This window comes from Lepisosteus platostomus, chromosome 4, assembly GCF_059453375.1.
Source record: "Lepisosteus platostomus isolate fLepPlt1 chromosome 4, fLepPlt1.hap1, whole genome shotgun sequence".
NCBI lineage: Eukaryota > Metazoa > Chordata > Actinopteri > Semionotiformes > Lepisosteidae > Lepisosteus > Lepisosteus platostomus.
Genome location: NC_142614.1, coordinates 32,715,753 through 32,738,057, shown reverse-complemented (window position 1 = coordinate 32,738,057; position 22,305 = coordinate 32,715,753). Strand labels below are relative to the sequence as shown.

The window sequence follows — 22,305 nt, the reverse complement described above, 5'->3', positions numbered from 1 at the left end:
GACATAATGCACACAGGAAGAAAGGCATGCTTTCAGATTGCCACTTCAAAGTCTTCCTGGTTCAGTCATTGGATATGCAGTTTGCCTATTTCCAGATTGCATTTACATTGGCAAACCTATCGCTAAAGTCCTTGTACAATTGTAAACAATGTAAAAAGGCATTTGTTGTTTTGCCCAGAGAATAAGACTTTGCTATTATTTGTTGAGGTCATCAATTTTTAATTCTTCAATCCCTTTTATTTGAGGAGTTACTGAATGATTTTGTAAAGCTGTACTTTACTTACAAAGGTTTAATGATGTCATTATCATCAGACCTGGATCTTCAACTTGAGTTCTGTCATAGACTGTGACTCTTAGTATACTAACACATAATAACATTTATACCTACACCTCTGATGTAATAGTTTAAGGAGCTGAACAGGTTTTTGCACTGCAATTTCAGCTTGGAGCATAATTACATTTATGGTTTTGGAAATGTGTTTTGTATGTTTTAAGAGTGGAATGCTTTTGTTTTGCAGAGGAGGAGAAGAAGCTTGTTGAGGAGGTCTTTAATAATGCTATTGATTGTCTCTCTGATGAAGACAAGAAACTTCCACAAGTAAGTACTCCTACAATAAGCACACAAGGTATTACTTTTTGTTGAAAAATCATGGTTTTCTAAATAGTATTAAGAGTATCACTTAATATCTTTGCCAAACATTTTTGTGAACCTTTGTGTGAGATGACCATTATGTGCCCTGGTATTTAAAAAAACAGAGCTATTGAATGCTTTTCTCTAAATGTTCTATAAATGGAATGTTGTAATACAAAACCTGACCAAAATAGGCTTACAATTTAAACATTCTTTTCCAAAAATTTATTTTGTCTCGGTACCAGAACTACAGTGGAAAATAAAAACGAAAACAAGATTTCTTCATGCGGTTTGCATCTAAACAAAACAAAAGAACAGTCACATTTTTTGTCCCCCATGTAAAGATCTGATGTAGATCAGACATGAAAAATATATATTATATGGATGGTCTGGAGATTTTCTTGACCTCCTAACCTATCATTCAGTCATTGTCCTCCAGGTGTTCCTTTTAGTTTTATGCAGTCCAGTCTCAACAAATATTGGGGAATCGGCACAGGAACTGCATTCAGTTAGAAACTAGTTTCTAATTGAAAGATCAACTAGTTGGAAAAAAACAATACATTCATGCTATTACATAAAAACATGAAGAAAATTCAAAATGGGACAAGCTACATCAAAAGCAGTTCATTAAGTGAACAAGTGCAACTACCTTCCACCAACCGTTTTATTGTGCAAAAAATTAAATATTAAAAGATAATATTATATTAACATTTCAAAAATGCAGGTACTGAGATAAACAATTAAAAAGGAACTTGGAACCCTGTCGTGCTTTACTTTAGGATTTGGCAGGCATTGGCCTGTGCAGATATTTCCTGGAAAAAGTTGACCATCCCACGATATGTACTTTTCTCAGTAAACGTAATGAATAAAGGGGAATGTTCTTTATAAAGTCAATTGAGAAAAGAGATTTTACACCTGACAGCTGACAAACAACTTAAGGAAATGATGTAAACATCTTACATCTGTACAGTTGTAACAACAGATGCACATTTGTTTTACAAAGACAATACAGTATCTGTGAAATGACTGTTATCCTAGGGGTTGTAGTTTATCTGCTCTCGATACTCTTTAGTGACACATGGCATGATGAAATGTTTAAATGTATTTGAAGTGGATTTAAAAAAATGGCAAGGTTTGCCAAAGGTAATGCAAGTAATTTGATAAAGAACCTTTTTTGGGGACTTTTATGAAATTCTGGTTGTTTTAAATGCTCATGCACGAGCCCTTCTGAATAACATGTTGGAAGATGACTTGCCGAAACCAGACAAGCATGTTGCCACCATGCAAATATGTGTTTTTTAACTTTGTCAGAAGCTCAGTTTTTACTGTTTGTGATGCATGGTAAGAGTTTGATGTCATATAGTGGTCTGGAAGTTATGAAGTTAGATTTTACTAAACATACAAGAGGAGGAGCTAATGTGCACTGAACATTAACATACCATTTTAAAACCTTAAGTGCAGTTATTGAAAGACTGACTACATATTTCAACCCAATTAAGAGAGATCTGTTTTATTCAGCCAACTCTGATTTCTCAAGGCTGTCAGGATATTTGACCCAGAACAGTTTGTCTTGTTACATTCTATTCTGTCCTGCGAACATTGTTGTAATGACCATCATGCCAGGATCAAAGATACTCAAAAAACAGAAATAGTTTTGTGGCTTCTTATTTATTATATGACTGCTTTTTTTAAATTTTACTTGTTTAGAAACATAAAATGTTAGTTACTATGTAAGACATAGTTTGCATTGTTTTGTTTGTTCCAGTAGAATTACTCTTTTTGCAAATTAATTTATATTCTTAAGCAGATTGTCAGGATTTAATGCAACATTTATAGCATGTATCAAGAAAAAATGTGGCTTCATTAATGTGTAGATTTTAAAGAAAAATTTAAAACATTTGACACTGTAATTTAAATACTTTTAAGCTTGAAAGCTCAGTGAAAGTATGCATTTAAAAAAAAACACTCCAGTTGTAGTACATCTGCAATGTTGAATTTTGGTTTTAATATTGTTGTTCTCTGTTGACAGATGCTTTTGATAAAAATTGCAGTAAATTGGAGAATTAAATGTTAATAGCTAATGCTGGCACCAGAGTAACTAGAATTCTATATGAACCACAGCACAGATTTAAATGACTAAAGCTCCTACACTGACCGAATGCATCATAATGGTTGAAACCGAGAGTGAGAACTGAAACTCTCTTCTGTGAATTTACCAGTTGGTTTTAATTAAGTGCTTCCAGTACCTCCCAGACAGGCTATATGGGGCAAATGGCCTCCCCTCCTGATTATTTTTTTGTTTCCATCTTTTAATGTGCTTTCCTTTTGATTGACTTCTACCCCTTCAAATAACTGAAGAATGGAACCTGTGTTTAAACAGTACTTGAAGCTTAATATTACAAGACGTAGATTCAACTACAGCTTCCTGGTGAACATGTTGAAAATACCTTGTCTCAGCTTGTTCCTCTTTGCTTAGTTTTCTGTTTTAAGTCAGTTGCAAAGAATTGTGGACATTGCTCATTAACAGATGAATTGTAGCATGCAGAAATCAGTTCCTAATTCCCTATTGTTGTGGGTTTAGCCACTCAGTTTTGGAATTGCCATTATTTTCATGGCTGTGAACCCTGCAACTTTACGCAAAAGGCCTCCACCACATTTATTCCCACCCAACCCACTCTCAGCAGTGCATGGTCATTCAATAATCTGCAGTATTTTGTATTATGGCTATTCTATTGTCCAATATTGTCCATTATCAGCAGTTGCATTTGAAGTTTTCTTTTCATTGTCTTAACCAAGTGTAGTGTTTTCATTTTGGATGCATTTCCAAAAGTGATCTTTGATTAGTGATCTTTAGTGTCTCTCTTTCTGACATACATGAACGTGTCCCATTAGTTCCACGTGCCTAAAGCTTTTCTGCATGTTCACGGAAGGCATGGAGGAGATGACTTTTAACTGCGACACCTGAAGCTTTTCTGAATACGACACCTGGATCATAGAGCTCAACCCGCACTCAGGCGGGTCCCTTTACCAGTTGAGCCACTTAGAAGGCCCCATTGTTTGGATTTTTAAAAGTTGTGTGCTTTTTGCTTTTAAAGGTTGAACATGTTTTGCCTCTTCTGAAGAGAGGAATTGGGATTCACCATGGGGGCCTGCTTCCTATTTTGAAGGAGACAATTGAGATTCTCTTCTCTGAAGGGTTGCTCAAGGTAAGTGTCAGCTTAAATTTAATTGGAACTCTTTTATTTTACAGGAATTCTTTTCTCTTTATGAAATTCCTACAATAGCTGCAAAAGCTGATTTTTTTAACTTGTTCTTTTTGGGTGTACTGGTAGACTTCATATAGATGAGTACTTTTTAACAAAAATGCTTTACATTAGAAAGAAAGCTGGGTCTACTTAACAAGTCTTCTGATTTGAATTTATAATTCTGGTCATTCAACTGGAATTGGATTGAAATCCATACGCATTAAGAATTATACTGATTATATCATTTTGTACAGTTGTACTAGTATTTACAAAATAACTATTTAAACATTTGTATGTTGTTGCATTTGTATTGGATTTGTTATTGTATCCCATAACTGGCCATCTTTGCATTGCAAAGTCAAAAAAGACAAGAAACAACAGATGAATGCAGTTCTTAACCCGGGAGTTCCTGATTGAGTTGATAGTCTGAGGACTGTTTATGGCTCTGGTGAGGGCCCTGTCAATAACACAGGTGGGGTATCCTCTGTTGATGGGGAAAAAGAGTGCATTTTGAGTGCTTGGTTCTGGAAATTGATGTCATCACTGCAGAGTCGTCGTAGCCGAAGGACCTGTGAAAAAGGGAGAGATTTTGTAGTGTGTTTGGGGTGATACGAGCTGTCCAGAAGATGGCTGTGTGAATCTGTGGGTTTGTAATAAACCGAAGTGGAGAGTCAGGGATGGTTAATGGATAGGTTTATGCCTAGAAACGGAAGAGTAGCAGAGGATATGTTAACTGTATATTTGGGGGGGGGTGTGGAAGTTGGTGAAGTGATGCAGAAAATGCTCTAGTTGGTCATTATAGCATGTGGCAACACCGACAGAGTCATCAATGTATCGCTTGTAGAGGTCCGGGACAAAGCCAGTGTAGGAAGCGAAGAAGTGTATATCGGGTTCTTTTGTTGACCATCCAGGTACTTTTTGGCAAATTAGAGACAAGTGGCAGTGTCCTTCCAGAAAGCAGTCATTTCTTCCTGCTATTTTCTTCATTGCTATTTACCCATGAAAACTATTCCTGTTTAATCTTTTACTCATGGTTGAGCCATACATATTGACATTAACTGTAGTGAGAGAGGCCTCTCTGGGTTTTCTGAGTTACTCTTGAGGAAGTTTAGGCAAGATTACTGTTCCTGGATAGGGTGACTGTGAACTTGAATATTTTCCATTTGTGGACTGTCTGATAAAGCCTCTAATGTTGAGAAGTGGTTTTGTTACCTCCAGATTGATGAGCTTCAACTTCTGCTTTTCCAAGGTCCTCTTAAATCTATTTTGTTAGACAGGGCTGCCCAAACTCATTATATTTTGTTATTTACCTGATTATTTAGTTGTCGATTCAAAATACCCACTTAATTGGGCCAAGGATTTACTTACTATTTACTATACAGTGATTCTCAATATTTTTTCCTTCTTCATGTATTATTATTTCTCAAAACACTTAAAATTGGTAAACATAGACCCTTTAGTTATTTTAGAAAATACCTGTTTAGATTATACAAAGGTATCATGGTAAGACATAATTTCTGTCAAGTGTTAAACCATTTTTTTGGCATTGTACAGTAAGACTAGATGTTCTTGCACATGAAACAATATTTATATATATTTTTGGAAGCCATAATTTTGTCATCTGAGAGCTAGTTTACTGCTGTTTATGTATATATAACAAAGATTTGTAGAGAGGTATACGAGCGACTCAGAAAAATGCATAGTGAAAGTTTATGGTCCTCCTGACTTCCTGATAATGCAAGTTGTACTGTGTATGATTCATTTATATCACATCAACAGCTTTTACTTTGACTGTCAAACCATTCAGCCTACCGTGTAAACAATTCTACCCTAATTAAATGAAGTGCTGTAAGTTCTTAAGTTCTAAAGATACAAAATATTTCTGAGTAGTGGAACTAGTGGTATTTATCATTTGTGATGTGTTTTTCTAGGCATTGTTTGCTACAGAGACATTTGCCATGGGCATCAACATGCCAGCCAGGACAGTGCTGTTCACGAGTGCCCGCAAGTTTGATGGGAAGGATTTCCGCTGGGTAAGCGAAGGATAATTTTCCTTACCTTTAAAGTTTATTTTGGTATTATTTTGAGTTCTGTATTGTGAATGTATTTACCCAAATATTAGCAGCACATTCTTTCAGGTTGATACAGCTGGCCTGTGGCTTATATTCAAATACAAGTAAAAAAAGTTCTGTACTGAAGTGCTGAACTGAGTTCAGCGTGCTGTAACGGCCCACCATTTTGATTGGTTCTGGTGTGTTTATGCAGTTGAGTGAAAAATTATATTCATTTTTAGTTACCTGAAATGAGCAAGAACTCGCAGTGTTCTTTTAAATTCAAGAAGGAAGTGAGTGCTGAACAGCACGGGAATCATCAGGCTTGAAGGCAGTTTGGAGTGGATTCGCAGTCACAACAGTGGATAAAGCTTAAAGTCCCCTGAGCTAAACATTGTAGTTCCAGAATTCAAAGTGTCGGTTTTCTAGGAAACTGTAATTCCTGTAATGAGGAGGAATGGGTTTCATCATTGTGGTGTTTTCCTAATCATTTTGCTTTAGACTAGGTGACATTGCATAGCCAATTTGATTTAATCTTATCTATCCGAAAAATCCTCATATCTTCTGGAAATGAGGGAGCTTGCTGTATTATTTGCCTTTAAACTCCCCTCCATTTTTATTTTCTTTAAAACCGAGAGCTTTTTCATTTCAGCCACCTCTATTTAGAAAGGTAGCTTGTGCTATGAAAAGTTATCTTTTCAATATCTACAGTCTGAATTACTGGATGCAGCTTATATTCAGTAGTGGCTTATATTTGCGTAAATAAGGTATTAAGTCCTTTATAAGTAATTTGACCTGCTCTTACATCAATTAAAATAACCGTTTATTTAAAGTGCATTCAAAATGCATCTAAATTGTTTTTTTAAAGCTGTAGTTTGACTTTTTCTTGATTAAACTTATTATGTATTGGACTCTTGTTTTGTTTAGTACCAGTTTTTTGGATATGCTATAAAACAAAAGCAGTGAAAAGGTTGTGTAATGTTTATTTATAATCCATAAGTTAAGCTTTTATGATGAATGACCTTATTTTTAAACTTTTTAGCTGAAGTACAATAACATCCTCCAAGAAAAGCTATAGTCCTTAATCTTGCTGCTTCACATCTGGAATTGATACATGCCTAAAAACATGCTTTCAAGTACTACTTCCTTTTCCAACAAAGGAAAAATATTTTGGGATTTGATCTAGTGTGCCTTTTCCTTCTCCATAAATTAATTACTAAATACGATTTTAAATGTGTTTGGCTTTTAGATCAAAGCCTAGAATGGATTACACCTTACCAGGGTTGTTTAAATATATGCATTGTCAAATGATTACTGTGAGTCTTGAAGAATTAAGTTAATGGGAACTATATGTGAGTTTTATTGCAAAGTATAACTTCAGTATACGTGCGTCTGTCAGAGTGCCCTAATGTGGGCCCTCGCCTCTGAGTTTCTCTTTACACTTCTTGTATCGTTTGGGGAATCTGTATTTGCATTGCAGTGCTGTTTCAAATACTAACACTTGCATTGTAGAATACATTTATTTAAAAGCACAAAATATTATATGATTTTCCATCTCATCCCAGTCTCATAGGTTCTTGCTCTTTGTTTTAAAGATAACATCAGGTGAATACATTCAGATGTCTGGTCGCGCTGGCAGGCGAGGCATGGATGAACGAGGAATTGTCATCTTCATGGTTGATGAAAAGATGAGCCCTACAGTGGGAAAACAGCTTCTCAAGGTGAAACAAATTTCTTGAATTTATTAATAATGACCAATTATAATTAATTTCATACAGAACCAGCTAAGATGGTGTAAAGGTGACAGTAATATGACCATGCCTAAACATCTTTATTACTCACCCTATAATTCCCTCAAAGATTGCTCTTACAGAGTCAGATTCTGAAGCCATGCTTGTTGCTTAACTGGAGTAAATGCCTTGGCAAGAGTATTTGCCATGACGCTTTTTTTTGTTTTATAATTCAACGTGTGTATATATTTTTTTTTTTTAGCCTGTCAGATGAAAAAAAAATGATGATTTGCAGGCCTCACTGTGCCTCTGTATGGGGCTGCTAAACCAATACCAAGTGCTCTTGGGAGGATTGCTAGCAATTTCCCCTACTTTGCATTAACGATAGGTAGGCTGGAGCCATTCCATATCACAAGAAACGTTGATGGGGATAAAAAAACATTATTGTGCAAAGTAGTCTTTTGCATAAGTGAGTTTTTCCATTCCATGGAATAAATTCACTAAAATCCTGCACTTTCTGATATTTGAAAATGTGAAGTTAGTTTTGGCAGATCTTCAGTATTTGTTAGATGTTCCCTTTTTACATGGGTGTCATGAGCCAAGGGTTGTTACTAACAGATTGGAAACTGCTGAACTACATTTGACTGAATTGAATATATTATACAAACTCGGTATGTTAGCCGAGCATTTTTCTCTTTAGTGATATGTACCCCATATTGTTTGGGACCTCTCCAGGATTTAGAGTAATACTTATAGCTAAAGGCTTGCAAATCAACAGCTTATCCAGCTTTCATTAGCTGAGGTTTTATGTTGAGAAACACAACATGCCAAATGTTCCTTGAGGATTAAATGGCTCTTTTTATGCGTAAAAGGTCAATATTTTGGAATGCTTTTGCGTGCAAGAGGGAGTATTGTGTGTATTGTTTGTGTATCCTTTTAGCTGCCAATTTTTCTTTGGGAGCACTCTGGTCAGTCACAGATTTGTTGTTTTGTTGTACTCAATTGGAAATCCCATGGCAGTTTTAAAGTCGTGAATTTTGTATATCTTCTTAGAAAGGTACCAGGGAAGCAGAGGACATCCAAATATTGTTTTTATTATTAATGATTCCCCATTCATAATTTCATGGCTGTGGGAAATGTTCTTTCTCAATATTTTGTAAAGATAAATAGTTGTTACTGTTCCAAACCATTCAGAAAGATTTGTTTTAGTAAAAATCAAGCCTGTTTTCAGATTACACTCATGACAATAAGTACAGAGGTGCAGTATAAATACACACATTGAGACCCAAAGGAGCCAGTGGTGCCAGATAAGTATTATAAACATACTATAAATTGATTATAAGTCATTGCTAGGACTCAGTAACAAAACCTTGCCTTTAAACACTCACTCTCACTTTTAGAAAGTAATGTGCAGTTAGACATTCATTTGCACTTTTTATTCTAAAGAGAATTAAATGGAAAAGAGATAATGCAAAACAGACAAGTACTAAAAGATACAGATGTTAAGCAACAACAAAGAGGCTTTGACTAACACTACTGTCCCACAAATTTCTGTTTTGTAAAGGCGCAGTAACTAAAGTTCTAAAAATATAGAACACAAAGAGTAATTGACAACAATTGATTGATAACCGTTATCAATTGATAATACTCCTCAGCTCTTTCAAAGCTAAACGTTATATCGTGAGGAAAATAAAGACTTCAGAGGTGTCTTTTAACTTAACCACAAAAGATGGAAATGTAATGCAGTTGAATCTTTTTTTAATCTTCAGACTATTGATCTTGGACTGTTTCCAGGCATGTACATACAACGACACTAAAGTAAAGTTATTTTTAACAAAAAAACACAAAGGTTTTGGAAAATCACAAACCCTTCATTTTTTTTTCCTCCGGTAGTGATCCTCAAACCCATTTCAGCAGAAGGGATTGATATAGTCCTAAATAGGAAACAAATAAATAGCAAAAATACAAAAAATATAATAATCCAATACATACAGCATTAAAGGGAAAATAATTGCTTATCCTTAATCCTTCTAGATCTAAGGAAAGTAGACTGGGTGAAATCATTTTTTGTGTAGCTGTTTATTTACCCATGGCTTTTTATTTCTGTCTTCCTGTGTTACCATGTCCAATGCTCCGCAGACTAGCATGCTTTTAATAGCTCTCATCCCCTACCAGCTACAAGGTTTCCAGCCTAATGACTTTTCTACCGATATGATACAAACCAACTTAAAACTTGCTATTGAAAACTAATTCCATTAGAAAAAGAAAGGACTGAGTTAAAATAAAATTAAACTAGTTTTGTTAATTCTGAGAACTCATTTAATGAGTGAATGTAGTTTAAGAAAAATGAATTGAGCTCTGATGTTGAATCCCGTGCCTCATTCCATCTCTTCAGTCTGTTTTGCTGCTAGGCATCCTATCTGTAGTGTAGACAATAGCTTGAAAGTCATCTTGGTTACCATTTATTGGAAGTTTGTATGGGTTAAGTAAAATACTTCGTGATGAACTATAGGAGTTGTTGATCATGGTGACATAATTCTTAACCAGAGATTTTAGTAGAGAATGTAATTAATAAATGCTGAATTCCATTGTGTGTTTCATCATCACATCTGAAGTCTGTATACAAAATCACCACCTAAGTTCATGTTTCTATCCTGTAGTGCTTAATTGGTGTTTAAAAAATGTTTTTGTTTACAATGTGGTTTCAAATTGAATAATGCTTTTTTTTATAATCAAATCAAATTTAGAATTATGTGGTGAAACAGTGTTCTCTTATGAGTCCTTAGAAATTCTGTTTTATTGATTTTGAGTTAAACCAATGTCTATGCATGTGAGTCTCTTGATAAGTTGGACTCTTTCCTTCTTTCATGCTACTTGAGCCCAGATATCTGGTGTACGCAAGCTACCCCTGTATATCTCAAAGGGTTTTGGGGCTTCTTATGCTGCTAGCTTGAAAATACTTTACTAAACTTGCAGGAAGAGACTACCTCACAGAGTAGTAAAATACTTCCAGCAGTGAAAACAAATTAGTTTTGAGTTTACAAAAAAGGATGCCTACAAAGAAGCCTTTAAAGCCACCTACTTACATTAAAACATTTTAAAAATTCCATCTCTTGCTCAGCTGCTGAAAGAGGCAATAAATGTGACCATATGTGATATGAGAACAATACTGCTATTGGTTTAGTAGCTTTAAAACTAAGTCAATAAAAAGTAAGTGCCATTGATCTAACTGGACTAATTTAAACTTTCAGAATTAGTAATGATGTCCTTCATAAATGAAGGCAGTTTCTTTCATTGATTCCAGGAAATGCACTGATTCTTGGGATATGAAACTAATCAAGCACTATGGAGGAAAAGAATGCTGTCAAAAAGCCTTATTGGTCATTTCTGTTCACTCATTTCACTCACTGTACTGTGACATTCTAGAATTAGTTTTTTTGTGTGCTGCTGGGCACCGTTTAATTGCTTTGCTGTGAAGATGGCACGGAAAACATAGATATGCACTAAAACAACCACATAATAATTTGGAGGACCATCCATTTTTTGTGCTGTTTTTGTAATTCTAGTATCTCATCCACATGTCTAAGTGAATACAACACTTAATTGCTCAAAAGTTGGTTTCATTTTTTTAGAACATAATCTAAAGATATGCTTCATTTTCCAGGGCTCTGCTGATCCTCTCAACAGTGCTTTCCATCTCACTTATAACATGGTCCTTAACCTGTTGCGTGTTGAAGAGATCAATCCAGAGTACATGTTGGAGAAGTCTTTCTACCAGTTTCAGCACTACAGAGCTGTCCCAGGGGTCGTGGAAAGTAAGTGTCAGTCTTTATTAGCAGTAGATATTATGTAGCCAATACTGACATTCGAAGTAAATTGAATACAGAAGTAGTCTTGAACATATGTATATTTGAATTTTATACCTAAAAGCTTGAATGTACAATATTCTTTTGCATACCTTTTTGATGAAATGTCAGCATGTACAAGTGAAGTTGTAAGTTGAATTTCTTTGACATTCCGCATGTTGTGGATAAACCATGATACAAAATTTATCCAAATTCTTGCCCCCCAAAAAGCAGTAATTTTGATAGAAAAGCAAAACGGTTCTCTTGCACCCTGATATTCTTTCCCAGTATTTATTTTGTATTTTCAGCATTCTCTTGATAAAAAAACTGGAACATGCTAAGAATAAAAGTTCTTTGTGTTTTATTATGGAGGCATGGTGGCACAGCTGGGACCCTGGGTTCCATTTCAGACTTGGGGTGCTATCTGCGTGGAGTTTGTATGTTCTGTGTGTTAATGTGGGTTTCTTCCAACAGTTCAGCAGCATAGTGGTGGGTTAACTGGCTTCTGGGAGAATGGTCATGGTGTTTGTGCTATGTGAAGGACTGGTATCTCGTCCAGGGTGTATCCTGCCCTGTGCTCAGTGCTTGCTGGGATAGGCTCGGGATCACCAAAACCTAAATTGGAGAAGTGGTTATTAAAGAACTTAATGATTATGTAGTCAAATAGCCCTTTTGGATTTTAGCAGCTAATTTATCTTAAAATCTTATCCAGGCATGTGCCTTTGATGGACTGTTATCCCATTCAGGAAGTAGCCTGCCTTGCACCTGTTTCTTTCTCCAACCCCCCCCCTCCCCCCCAACTTTGAATTGGATGAAGTGGTTAGAAATTCTATGTGTTTTATTAACTTGGTCTGCTTTTTGCAGAAATGAAGAAACTGGAAGGACTGTATAATGAGATTGAAATCCCTAATGAAGAAAGTGTGGTTACCTACTACAAAATTCGCCAACAGCTGGCCAAGCTTGGAAAGGAGATTGAAGAGTACATTCATAAACCCAAGTACTGCTTGCCCTTTCTGCAGCCTGGGAGACTGGTCAAAGTAAGCCCAACTACAGCCTGTCATTGCAGTAAATTTAGTCAGTCTTCTGACTACTTCTTGAACCTTAATAAACAGTGTGGTTTTTACCCAAAATTTTGTAGCCACAACTATAGCCACAAATGTCATGTATAGTTACAGGGGTGAGTTCCTTTAATGAGTTAAACCACATACAGACAAGCTGTATGTCCCTCACTTGTAATACAGGAGATACTGTATTATATTTTATTTATGTTATTCAATATAAAGGGTGAAATAAAAATTTACATTTTTCTCACAGGATGTTGTGACCAGTTACCAAGAAATATATTTGAAGTGTTCTTTGGTTTGTTAGTATTTAATATACATTACTATGTATTACATACATGTAGCTTCACCACTGGACTAAATTAAGACATTTAGTATATTGGAGCAACAATAACAATGTCAGCCCCACCCAGATTTTACTTTAATGTCAGCCCCAATATACTAAATGTCAGAATTTACTATGTAGCTTAAATACAATGTATTTATTGGAGCAACAAAATGTTACAATTCATAAAGTTCACATTTTGTAAACTCTTTAATAAAGGATTGTCCACTAAAATATAAGTTGCAGTATGCTGCAAAAGAGTTTGATGGAAGGAATGTTGGATTTGTTTTGCAAGCCATTTAAATCCTGGTATATAGAAATTCACAGCAGATGTTAAGTCAGTAGTGTTTAATTGATATTAGAAAGTAGGAACAGTTAGAATCCTACATTTGATACATTTGGTCTTTAATTTTTCAAAGAATGTGTCAACAATTTACTTAAATCCAGATCATTTGCATTTTCTCAAAGTCATCAGTTACCAAAGGAAGGTTAAACGTTTTCATATGTGCATGTTTTCAGGATGCAATATAAATATAAAATTGACAATTTAAAAGATTCAACAATTTTCTTATTTTAAGATTTTGTGGTTATCTGCTTTTAGAGTTTATTTTTTCTGCACTGGAATATCATTTATTACTTCAATTGTAGAACTTTGACTGAGATATTAATGGAATATTTTATCTTGTCTGGTGTTATATCCAAGGAGGCATGGAGAAACAGTGGTTAGCATTGCTGCCTTGCAGCGCTGGGTCCCTGGGTTCAGTTCTGTTCTTAGAAGTGGGAAGGTTGCGAGGTGGGGAGTAGGGCAATAATAGTTCAGACAAGTACTGAGGTGCCAAGCCATGCAGTGCCTTATAGGTAAGCATGAGGATTTTAAAGTCCACATGGAATTTGACAGGAAGCCAGTGCAAGGACTCCAGGATAGGAGTAATGTGATCAGTTGCAATAGACCTGGTCAGGATTCTGGCTGCCGAATTTTGGACATACTGCAGTTTGTTAAAAGTAGATTTAGGTACCCCAGCGAGTAGAGCATTACAGTAGTCAATTCGAGAGAACAAATGTGTTGATCAGCTTTTCAGCCACAGTTCGTGATAACATAGGCTGTAGTCTAGCGATATTTCTGAGGTGAAAAAACAATGTTTTGACAATATGCTGCACATGTGGGTCGAATCTTAAGCTAGAATCAAATATCACCCAAAGGTTTTTCAATTTAGACTGAAGCTCAAGATGGCTCCAGTCTGTTAAAACATGTAATATAATAAGCTTACGAAGATGAAGAGTTCCGCTTCTGCATTCTTTGGCAGTGTTACCCGCTATGACCCATTTCGTTATCGGTATCCCCTAAGAATGACTGAAGATGGATGAAATTGGACACTGTCACATCTTTCCTGTTTATCTTCCCTTGCCTTTATGTAGAACGTGGCATTATGACATTTATTTTTAATACTTTGTGATGAATAAGAAATCGTAGACATGAATATTTGAGAATTATTTTGTGTTACTGATCCCTTATTCATAATGCAAACCAGAAGAGTATAATAAATAAAAGGATTTTGTTTAATATATTGGGCAGGGAGATGGCACTTGGTACAGCTGTGGCTGCCCATATGTGCATATGAAAGCTATTTTCTCATTTTGATTTTTAACAGATCTTAGAGATAATTGAATGAGTTATGTGTATTAAAATAGGTCAGCAAAATTATCTGTTTTATATTTGGAAAATGTTGGATGAGAAAGTGACAGTGTTAGGGACTTTTGAAGACCCTAATCTGAGGGTCCGATACAAATTCTTTTACAAGGGTGACTCGAATAATACATGGGCAGTTCATGGCCTAAAGAAATTGGCAGGGCTTTCCAAAAAAAAGGCTATCTCTCTGACCTTTGGTGACCTATTAAACATGCAGTAAATTATCAGAAAGAGTGCACAGCGGTGAAATGTATGGACAAGTATCTGCGCAGGGTGGGAACAATTCATGAATTGGAGAAATGTTTAGAAATGCGTCCGAAAATGCACACAATTTAGTGAAGAAAAGTCTGGCAGACTAACAACCTCTGAAACTCTTAGCTATAGGAATATGAAAGCTGGTGATGGGGTACAATCTACAGAAATATATATATATATTTCAGGTCATGATGAAATATGTATTCTTTAAGACTGTTCGTTATAGTCATAAATTCATTCAAATGAGCTGGCTTTTTAATTGATATCTAATGGGTTATCACTTGAAACCATTATAGATAAAGTATTACATATTTTTATACCAGTCCCACTTTCATTGTGTTCCTGAAGGCAGTAACTGGCAACTGATACTGGCATAGTGAAAGTACAGTGGTTAAAGTATAGATGACATTTACGTGCATTTTCAAATTATAACCTTGAATTGAAAGCAGTAGCTCATGGATGAATAAATCATTGCAGGTCAGAAATAGTGAGGTCTTTACTAAACTTAGTCTTGCTGAATTTGTTAAAAATTCCTAAAGGCCTTGATTGGAACTTGAAAAATTAACACTCTACACTGAAAGTAACAAGAGTTCCTCCAAAACAACAGTAGTGTTTGGACCTAGTTCCACCATCTTTGGCACAGCTGCCAAAGTGAATGCTTTTTTGGGAGAATCTCCAGATTATTATGCCTTATCTGCCTAAATTAACCTAGAAGCTCTTGGTGATGAGGACATTCACTATCTTTTCCTTCCTGAAAGGACAAATTGAACAGGGATACAATTTTGCTACAGTTATGAGACATTAGTAAAATAGTTACAGATACTTTGGTCATAGCTTTTGTTACTTCTGGTCATATGAAATCTTATCTTTCCATAAGATTTCTGGTGCAATGATTCCAATGAATGGCCTAATTTAGGTTTACAGAAGGTCTATATTCTTTCAAAGGAGGAGGAGCAGAATGTGGTGTAGTACTGGATACTGAATGTATTCTATAAAGTCATGTAGAATATCCTGCAAACATTCTAGCAATGCTTTTGCAATTCTAGCATGTTTAGTTGTGTTAAACAGTTTTTAGACACGATGGGAGTTTAAAAAGGGAGTTTTTCCCCCACATGAGATTAATAAAATAACATTTCTGTTTTATATAAGTCTCAGTAAGAAATTGTGGTCATATTTACAACATAATATAGAAATAATCTTAACATTCATATTTTAAGAAAAGTGTTATTGTGCTGTTAAAATGGATGCATTTGCTATTTTTGAAAATGTGTAGAGGAGCATTGCCCCACCAGGGTGAAGTGAAGTTAACCGATTGACATTCTTCAGACCTCTTCGGAGGTTTGCTGTCCAGCCACGATACTTAACATATTTACAGCAGGTCACATGCACCTGATTCTTCTATGCATTTAAGTTAGTTTGCTTTTATGGGGTTCGTGCCACCTTTCAATCAGGGTACCTGATGTTGGTGTTCTAAACAGTCTAGAAAAGGGAAATTAAATTTATGAGTCTATCCATGTGTTTTGAGAAAAATCATATGGTTTATAATACAAAGTGATTAATTTATCATTTATGACAGACCATAATGCACTTGTGACTTTGTTGCTTAAGCCCTGAATCACCTCGCTGTATTAGCTGACAGGCCACTCAGTAGTGATGAGGGGAACATCTGAAGGGTTCTCTGTCAATAGTTCCTAAAACAGTAAGACAACAGCTATGAACAATCCAGTAGTGATAGGTCACGATCGGAGAAACCATTGTGTTTTCCATATGAACATTTTTTTTTACTGGAAAGGAGTATGGATAAGAAACAGGAATAAAAATAGAATGGGAAGGAAAAGCAGAAAATTGCATCTGTCCTTTAACAAGCCCCTAATAGGACAACAAGCTCTAAATCATACAAACTTCCAAAAACATTGTGGAAACACTCTTATTCTTTAGCTGAAGTTAAGCTTGAAAATTATGTATAATAAATTCTCATTTTACCATCAGTCTGTTTTTGTAAATTTATTTTAAATAGGAAGTGCACACCCTGTTTATTTCATTCTCTCTCAGCACCTCGGCTTATGGCTTTTCTATTCTGATAGGAAGCCATCATAGCAGTGGCTTTCTACATGAACTATGTGATTCAAATTCTCTTATTACTTTTTCTTTAATGCTGTATTCTGTTTTTAACATTTTCATTAAAACCTCTCTCTGGTTCAGATTTGTAAGTATCATTTTTGAAACCAGAGCTTATTTCAAGCTATTTACGTTTCTGGTTTTATCAAGAAGTCTAAATTGCTTACTGCTAATGCCATCTCATTCCAGAGATGTTTATTCTTGTAATTTGAACAGATGCAATAATATTGGTTTCTTGCTTTTCCGTAGGTGAAAAATGATGACAATGATTTTGGATGGGGGGTTGTCATTAATTTCTCAAAAAAATCAAATGTTAAGGTATGGTCATGTTACTTGCTAAATTGTGTATTTGAAGTGCTTGCAGAATGCTTTATTTCATCAGGATATTGACAATTTACTTTCCATCACAGTGGCAGAAATAAACTGACAACACTTCAACTCAGTATCAGTATTAATGGGTGTCTTGTCTATTGTAACTACTCAGAAGATAGTGAGTGATAAATATTATAGTAACAAGTGTATTGTAAATGATAACTGTTAAAAACTGATGCTGTTTTTTATCACTTAGTATACAGTTATATCTGCTATATTTGCATTGTGGGAATTGGGTGTAGCTCAACAATTGAATAAGGGAATATTATTTATATTGTATGGATGTCTTTGGGGTCCATGTGCACTCCATTCAAAATTAAAATTGCTAATTTATATTTCATTGTGGTTTCTTTTATTCTTGTATGATTGTTAATTGCTGTCAGGGCATAGAATTATAGTAACTGATCCAACAACCACGCAAAGAAAAGTTAAATGTAATTTTGTATTATTAGGGCGGTAGACTGCTTTCATTCTGTGCATTTTGAATAGCATCTTACATAAGAACATAAGATGGAATTTTTGTGTTATACATTTTTAATTGCATTGAGTCATTAAAAAATTCTGAGTAATGTTGGCGAGTTTGGAGACTTACACATTGGGCTGAAATATTAAATGTTTGGATCAAAAACAAAATGGTAGCAGAATTGTAGAAGCCACTGCTCTGCTTTGTCATATTGTGTCTTTATCTCGATGGCATGGAAGGAAACAGAAATGCCCTATATGTGGAAAGATTGATCTTGGTACTGTGTTCTGTTGGTACAGGCCAACACTGGGGACCTGGATCCTCTTTATGTGGTGGAGGTTCTAGTGCACTGCAGCAAAGAGAGTGTCAAGAATGCTGCAACAGAGGCTGCCAAACCTGCCAAGCCTGGAGAGAAGGGAGAAATGCAGGTTAGTGACTCTCCTGTTTTTTAATCCGTGATGTAAAGCACTCTGCAACTAAAATAATTATTTTTTTGCAGACACGATGTCCTTAAGCCATAGTGTTTTGAAAACACATAAGTAGAAATTACAGGGTAATGTATTTAAAACTGAGAACAGGAGATCTTTTAATTTACATGAAGGGTTGTTGATGACCTGGAATAAGTTCCCCAGTGATGCCGATGAAGCAAATATCCTGGCTTATTCAATAAACAGCTGGGTGAGATCTTCATCAATTAACTACTGTCAACTGTCTGCAGTATTCATTTAATTCTGTGTCTATTCTCCAACATGTCGATACTTTGACTACATTAGCATTAAGAGGTGATTGGGATGGCCAGAAAAAAGGTTTGTTGTCTTTTTGGTTTAATGGGTCTGCAATTTTGATTCGGTAGTTTTGTGATATTTTCGTATTCAGGTCAAAGAAAGAGAAAGTGTTGATATGAAAAAAAAAGTAATACTGCACACTAGTGTCAGTCGGAGGCATTCTTGCAGGGCTTCCTGTCCTCTGTTAGTCCAAAACTAACAAACACCAATCCTGTGATGATGTACATCTGGATGAATCCCAGGGCCGGGTGTTTACTTTGGCTTGAAGAGCCTTTTCTGAATAAGCCTTTCGAAATGTCTTATTTTTCTTTCTGCCCTTTTGTCCTTGTTCTGATTTCAGCTTGCTTTCTGCTCCCATGGGATCCTTGCCTGCTAGTTAGAACCCAAAAGACAAAATATTTATCACTTTTGCAATATCCACAAAGCCTTGTATGCTTAATACAAATGACAGTGCATATTTGTAAAAGGTTACACATATTAACAATGTTAATGAAGTCAGATCTTTCTTCATCAAATTGGTCTCATCGTTAGCCCAAATCACTAAACACCTTAATAATTTTTTTATGTAGAATTTTAAATGCATGTGTAGGTACTATAGAATATTCTTCAAATTCTGAATTGATATGTGCTGAGTTGAGTTTTTAGTTGGTACCCATGATAGATGATCATGAGTTGAATGGAAATAGTTAATTGCCCTGTGAAGGACTTGCATCCTGTTCAGGGTGTATGCTGCCTTGTGCCAGATGTTTGCCATGATTGGCTCTAGGCGACCGTGACCCCAGATTGGATAAGTAGTTACTGAATAACAATATTTTTTCCTTTAGCCAATTAATATATTTGGATTTGAGTAATTAATAAATCCCAGGATTTCAGCCAATAATTTTTTTAAGTCAGGGTATCGACATCAACAGCATGGCTGTGTTGCTTGTTCCATAGTCCCACAACTTTTTTAATTTTTGCTGGTGTAATGTGCTTTTCTTTCACTGTTGAATTTGAAGAATTCTGCTGAGCTACTTTTTTTCTTCTCATAGTCATATTGTGTAATTGTTATGCTGAAATGTGTTATACCAGAGTTCAGCAGACCACATGAAACACATTTGGAACTCCCTATCAGTTGACTAATTGTACATACAATTAATGCATTGCTCTGCATCTCTGCGCTGCACTCACTGACTTCAATCGGGGTGGTCTTTACAAAACCTTGATTCAGCTAAAAATGCTTGGCTCCACTGTTTAAGACTCCATCAGTGTTGCATTAGAGAGCACTGGTGAGCTTTTTTTACCAAGTGAAATTAATTTTATTTCTACTGAAACACATTTTAAAGGAAATGTAATTTTCCTTATTTTATAAACAATGACATTGTTGTTCAATCCAAGTATGCAGTTTTGATAATGCCATTTATTTCATCCTGATTTCAATATAAACATCTTAGAAGACATGTGGTTTATTAAGTGCGTCAGCACAGTGTGGTTTAGCAAATTGCCAGAAGAGGCCTTGCTATGCTCTACTTGAGCAACACTAGTATGTACAACACAAAATGTTTTTAATGAATTTTCACTTTGGAGTGTCTGTTAAACAAATTTTATTTTGGATAAGAAATGGTGTACCAGGTGAATGCAGATTTTTTGTTTTTGCTATAATATCACCATAAAACAGATATTGAAAAATGCTACTAAGTAAAATTGTATTATTAATGATGATGCCAATTTTACCAATTAAGGTAATTGCACAAATTAGAGTATAGATCTTAAATCTTGTCAGTTTTTTTAGATAGACTGCACAGTATAACATAAAATAACCCTTTTCTACTCTTTCCTGATAAACAAAAATCTGTTTTATCCTAACCAGTGATTTCTGCTTAAAATATAATTCTTTCAGCAACAATAAGATTGAATATGTGGTAGTTGCCATGCAGTGTTTTTTTTTTGTTGTTGTGTAAAATAGTTGTGTTATGAATCATAATACTAAGTGTAATACTTGGCATATTTCTCCAGGCTTACCCATTTATCACTTAAATGCAGAAAAGCTTTTGCTTCCCTTAACACTTTCTCTGGCTCATTTAAAAAGAGGAGGGTTTGCTTGTTCACTGAGATTAAGGTACTAGATTATCCGGGGGCTAACTGTAGATGAAGTAATACAATCTCTAATCCTGGGTCCCTTGTATGTGTTGCCTTCATATTTCTGAATGTGCAAGACTATCTAGGGATCTGAGATCTATCTCCTCAGATTTTGAAGGTTGAGACTGATGTTTACTGAATTGATGATTTTGTCCATAGCTTTGTGCCTGAAAGGTAATTACACAACAGCACTTATGCAACATTGACTGAAAAACTCCAGAATCCTGCTCCTCTCACTACCTCTCAGAGACAAGCCTGCAAATTATATTTTTATTCTCACTTGGTTTCTTCCTGGTGAAACATTTTAATAAATATTCCAATTCAAAAGGGATCTCAAATTTGACCGTTTTTACCATTTGGCATGTAGCTGCTTCTGCCTGGCCTGGGAACGAGTTATGATTTTCTCTGACCTCAGTGGTCTGTGGGAGGTAAGCTGCTCTGGAAGTGTGATTTGAGTGCAGTCTCCAATAGAAACCTTTTTCCAATGTCAGCACAAAAAAAGAACAAATAAGCCCTTTCCTGGAGACTGTCAAAACAAAAAAGTATAGTTCTTAATGTTTTGGGCCCTCCTTTGTAATGCCAGTCCACAATGAGTGCCACGGAAACCTGTGTTGGAGTTAATGGTGTTTGTTTCTTGTTTAGGTTGTTCCTGTGATGCTCCATCTTCTTGCATCAATTAGTTCAGTCAGGCTTTACATCCCCAAAGACCTTAGACCATTTGACAACAGACAAAGTGTCCTCAAATCCATTCAGGTGAGATTATAAATTTGCCTTTGTATTTAATCCTAAATCCAATCTGTTTTCTAAAATAAGAGATGACAATGGCCAATTCGAGACTTGTGCTTGATGGAACAAGTCAAAAGTTTTTAATAAGTTAAGGAAATGGATCTGTCATTTTGTGGTGTAGTTAAATATAGCCAGCAGCCATATCACCCTGCAACTCACAACTGCCAACACACTGAAGCTAAGCAGGTGTGAGCCTGGTCAGTACCTGGATGGGAGACCTCCTGGGAAAAACTAAGGTTGCTGCTGGAAGAGGTGTTAGTGGGGCCAGCAGGGGGCACTCACCCCGTGGTCCATGTGGGTCCTAATGCCCCAGTATAGTGATGGGGACACTATACCGTAAATAAGCACCGTCCTTTGGATGAGACGTAAAACCGAGGTCCTGACTCTCTGCGGTCATTAAAAATCCCAGGGCGTTTCTCGAAAAGTGTAGGGGTGTAACCCTGGCGCCCAGGCCAAGTTTCCCATTGGCCCTTACCAATCATGGCCTCCTAATAATCCCCATCTGTGAATTGGCTTCATTACTCTGCTCTCCTCCCCACTGATAGCTGATGTGTGGTGAGCGTTCTGGCGCACTATGGCTGCTGTCGCATCATCCTGCACATTGGTGGTGGTGGAGGGGAGTCCCCATTACCTGTAAAGCGCTTTGCATGGAGTGTCCAGAAAAGCGCTATATAAGTGTAACCAATTATTATTATTATTATTATTATTATTATTATTATTATTATTATTATTACTATTAAATATTGTACATTCAGTTTTTAAACATTTCAGCAGTAGCTAAAGCCTTAAATATTAGCATCTTAGTTATTGGGAAAGTTGTATATTCAACCATT

At 35.8% G+C, this 22,305-nt stretch overlaps 1 protein-coding gene across 1 annotated transcript in view; it reads left to right on the top strand.

Annotated features, from left to right (window-relative positions):
• mtrex (Mtr4 exosome RNA helicase) overlaps positions 1-22,305 on the top strand; it is a 60,642-nt gene that overhangs the window by 17,667 nt on the left and 20,670 nt on the right. Inside the window, exons 12-20 of the mRNA XM_088629401.1 lie at positions 519-598; positions 3,727-3,837; positions 5,808-5,909; positions 7,523-7,648; positions 11,322-11,472; positions 12,367-12,539; positions 17,198-17,266; positions 18,083-18,211; positions 21,329-21,439. Of these exons, the coding sequence (XP_088485527.1) occupies positions 519-598; positions 3,727-3,837; positions 5,808-5,909; positions 7,523-7,648; positions 11,322-11,472; positions 12,367-12,539; positions 17,198-17,266; positions 18,083-18,211; positions 21,329-21,439 (1,052 nt within the window). The remainder of the gene's footprint in view (positions 1-518; positions 599-3,726; positions 3,838-5,807; positions 5,910-7,522; positions 7,649-11,321; positions 11,473-12,366; positions 12,540-17,197; positions 17,267-18,082; positions 18,212-21,328; positions 21,440-22,305) is intronic.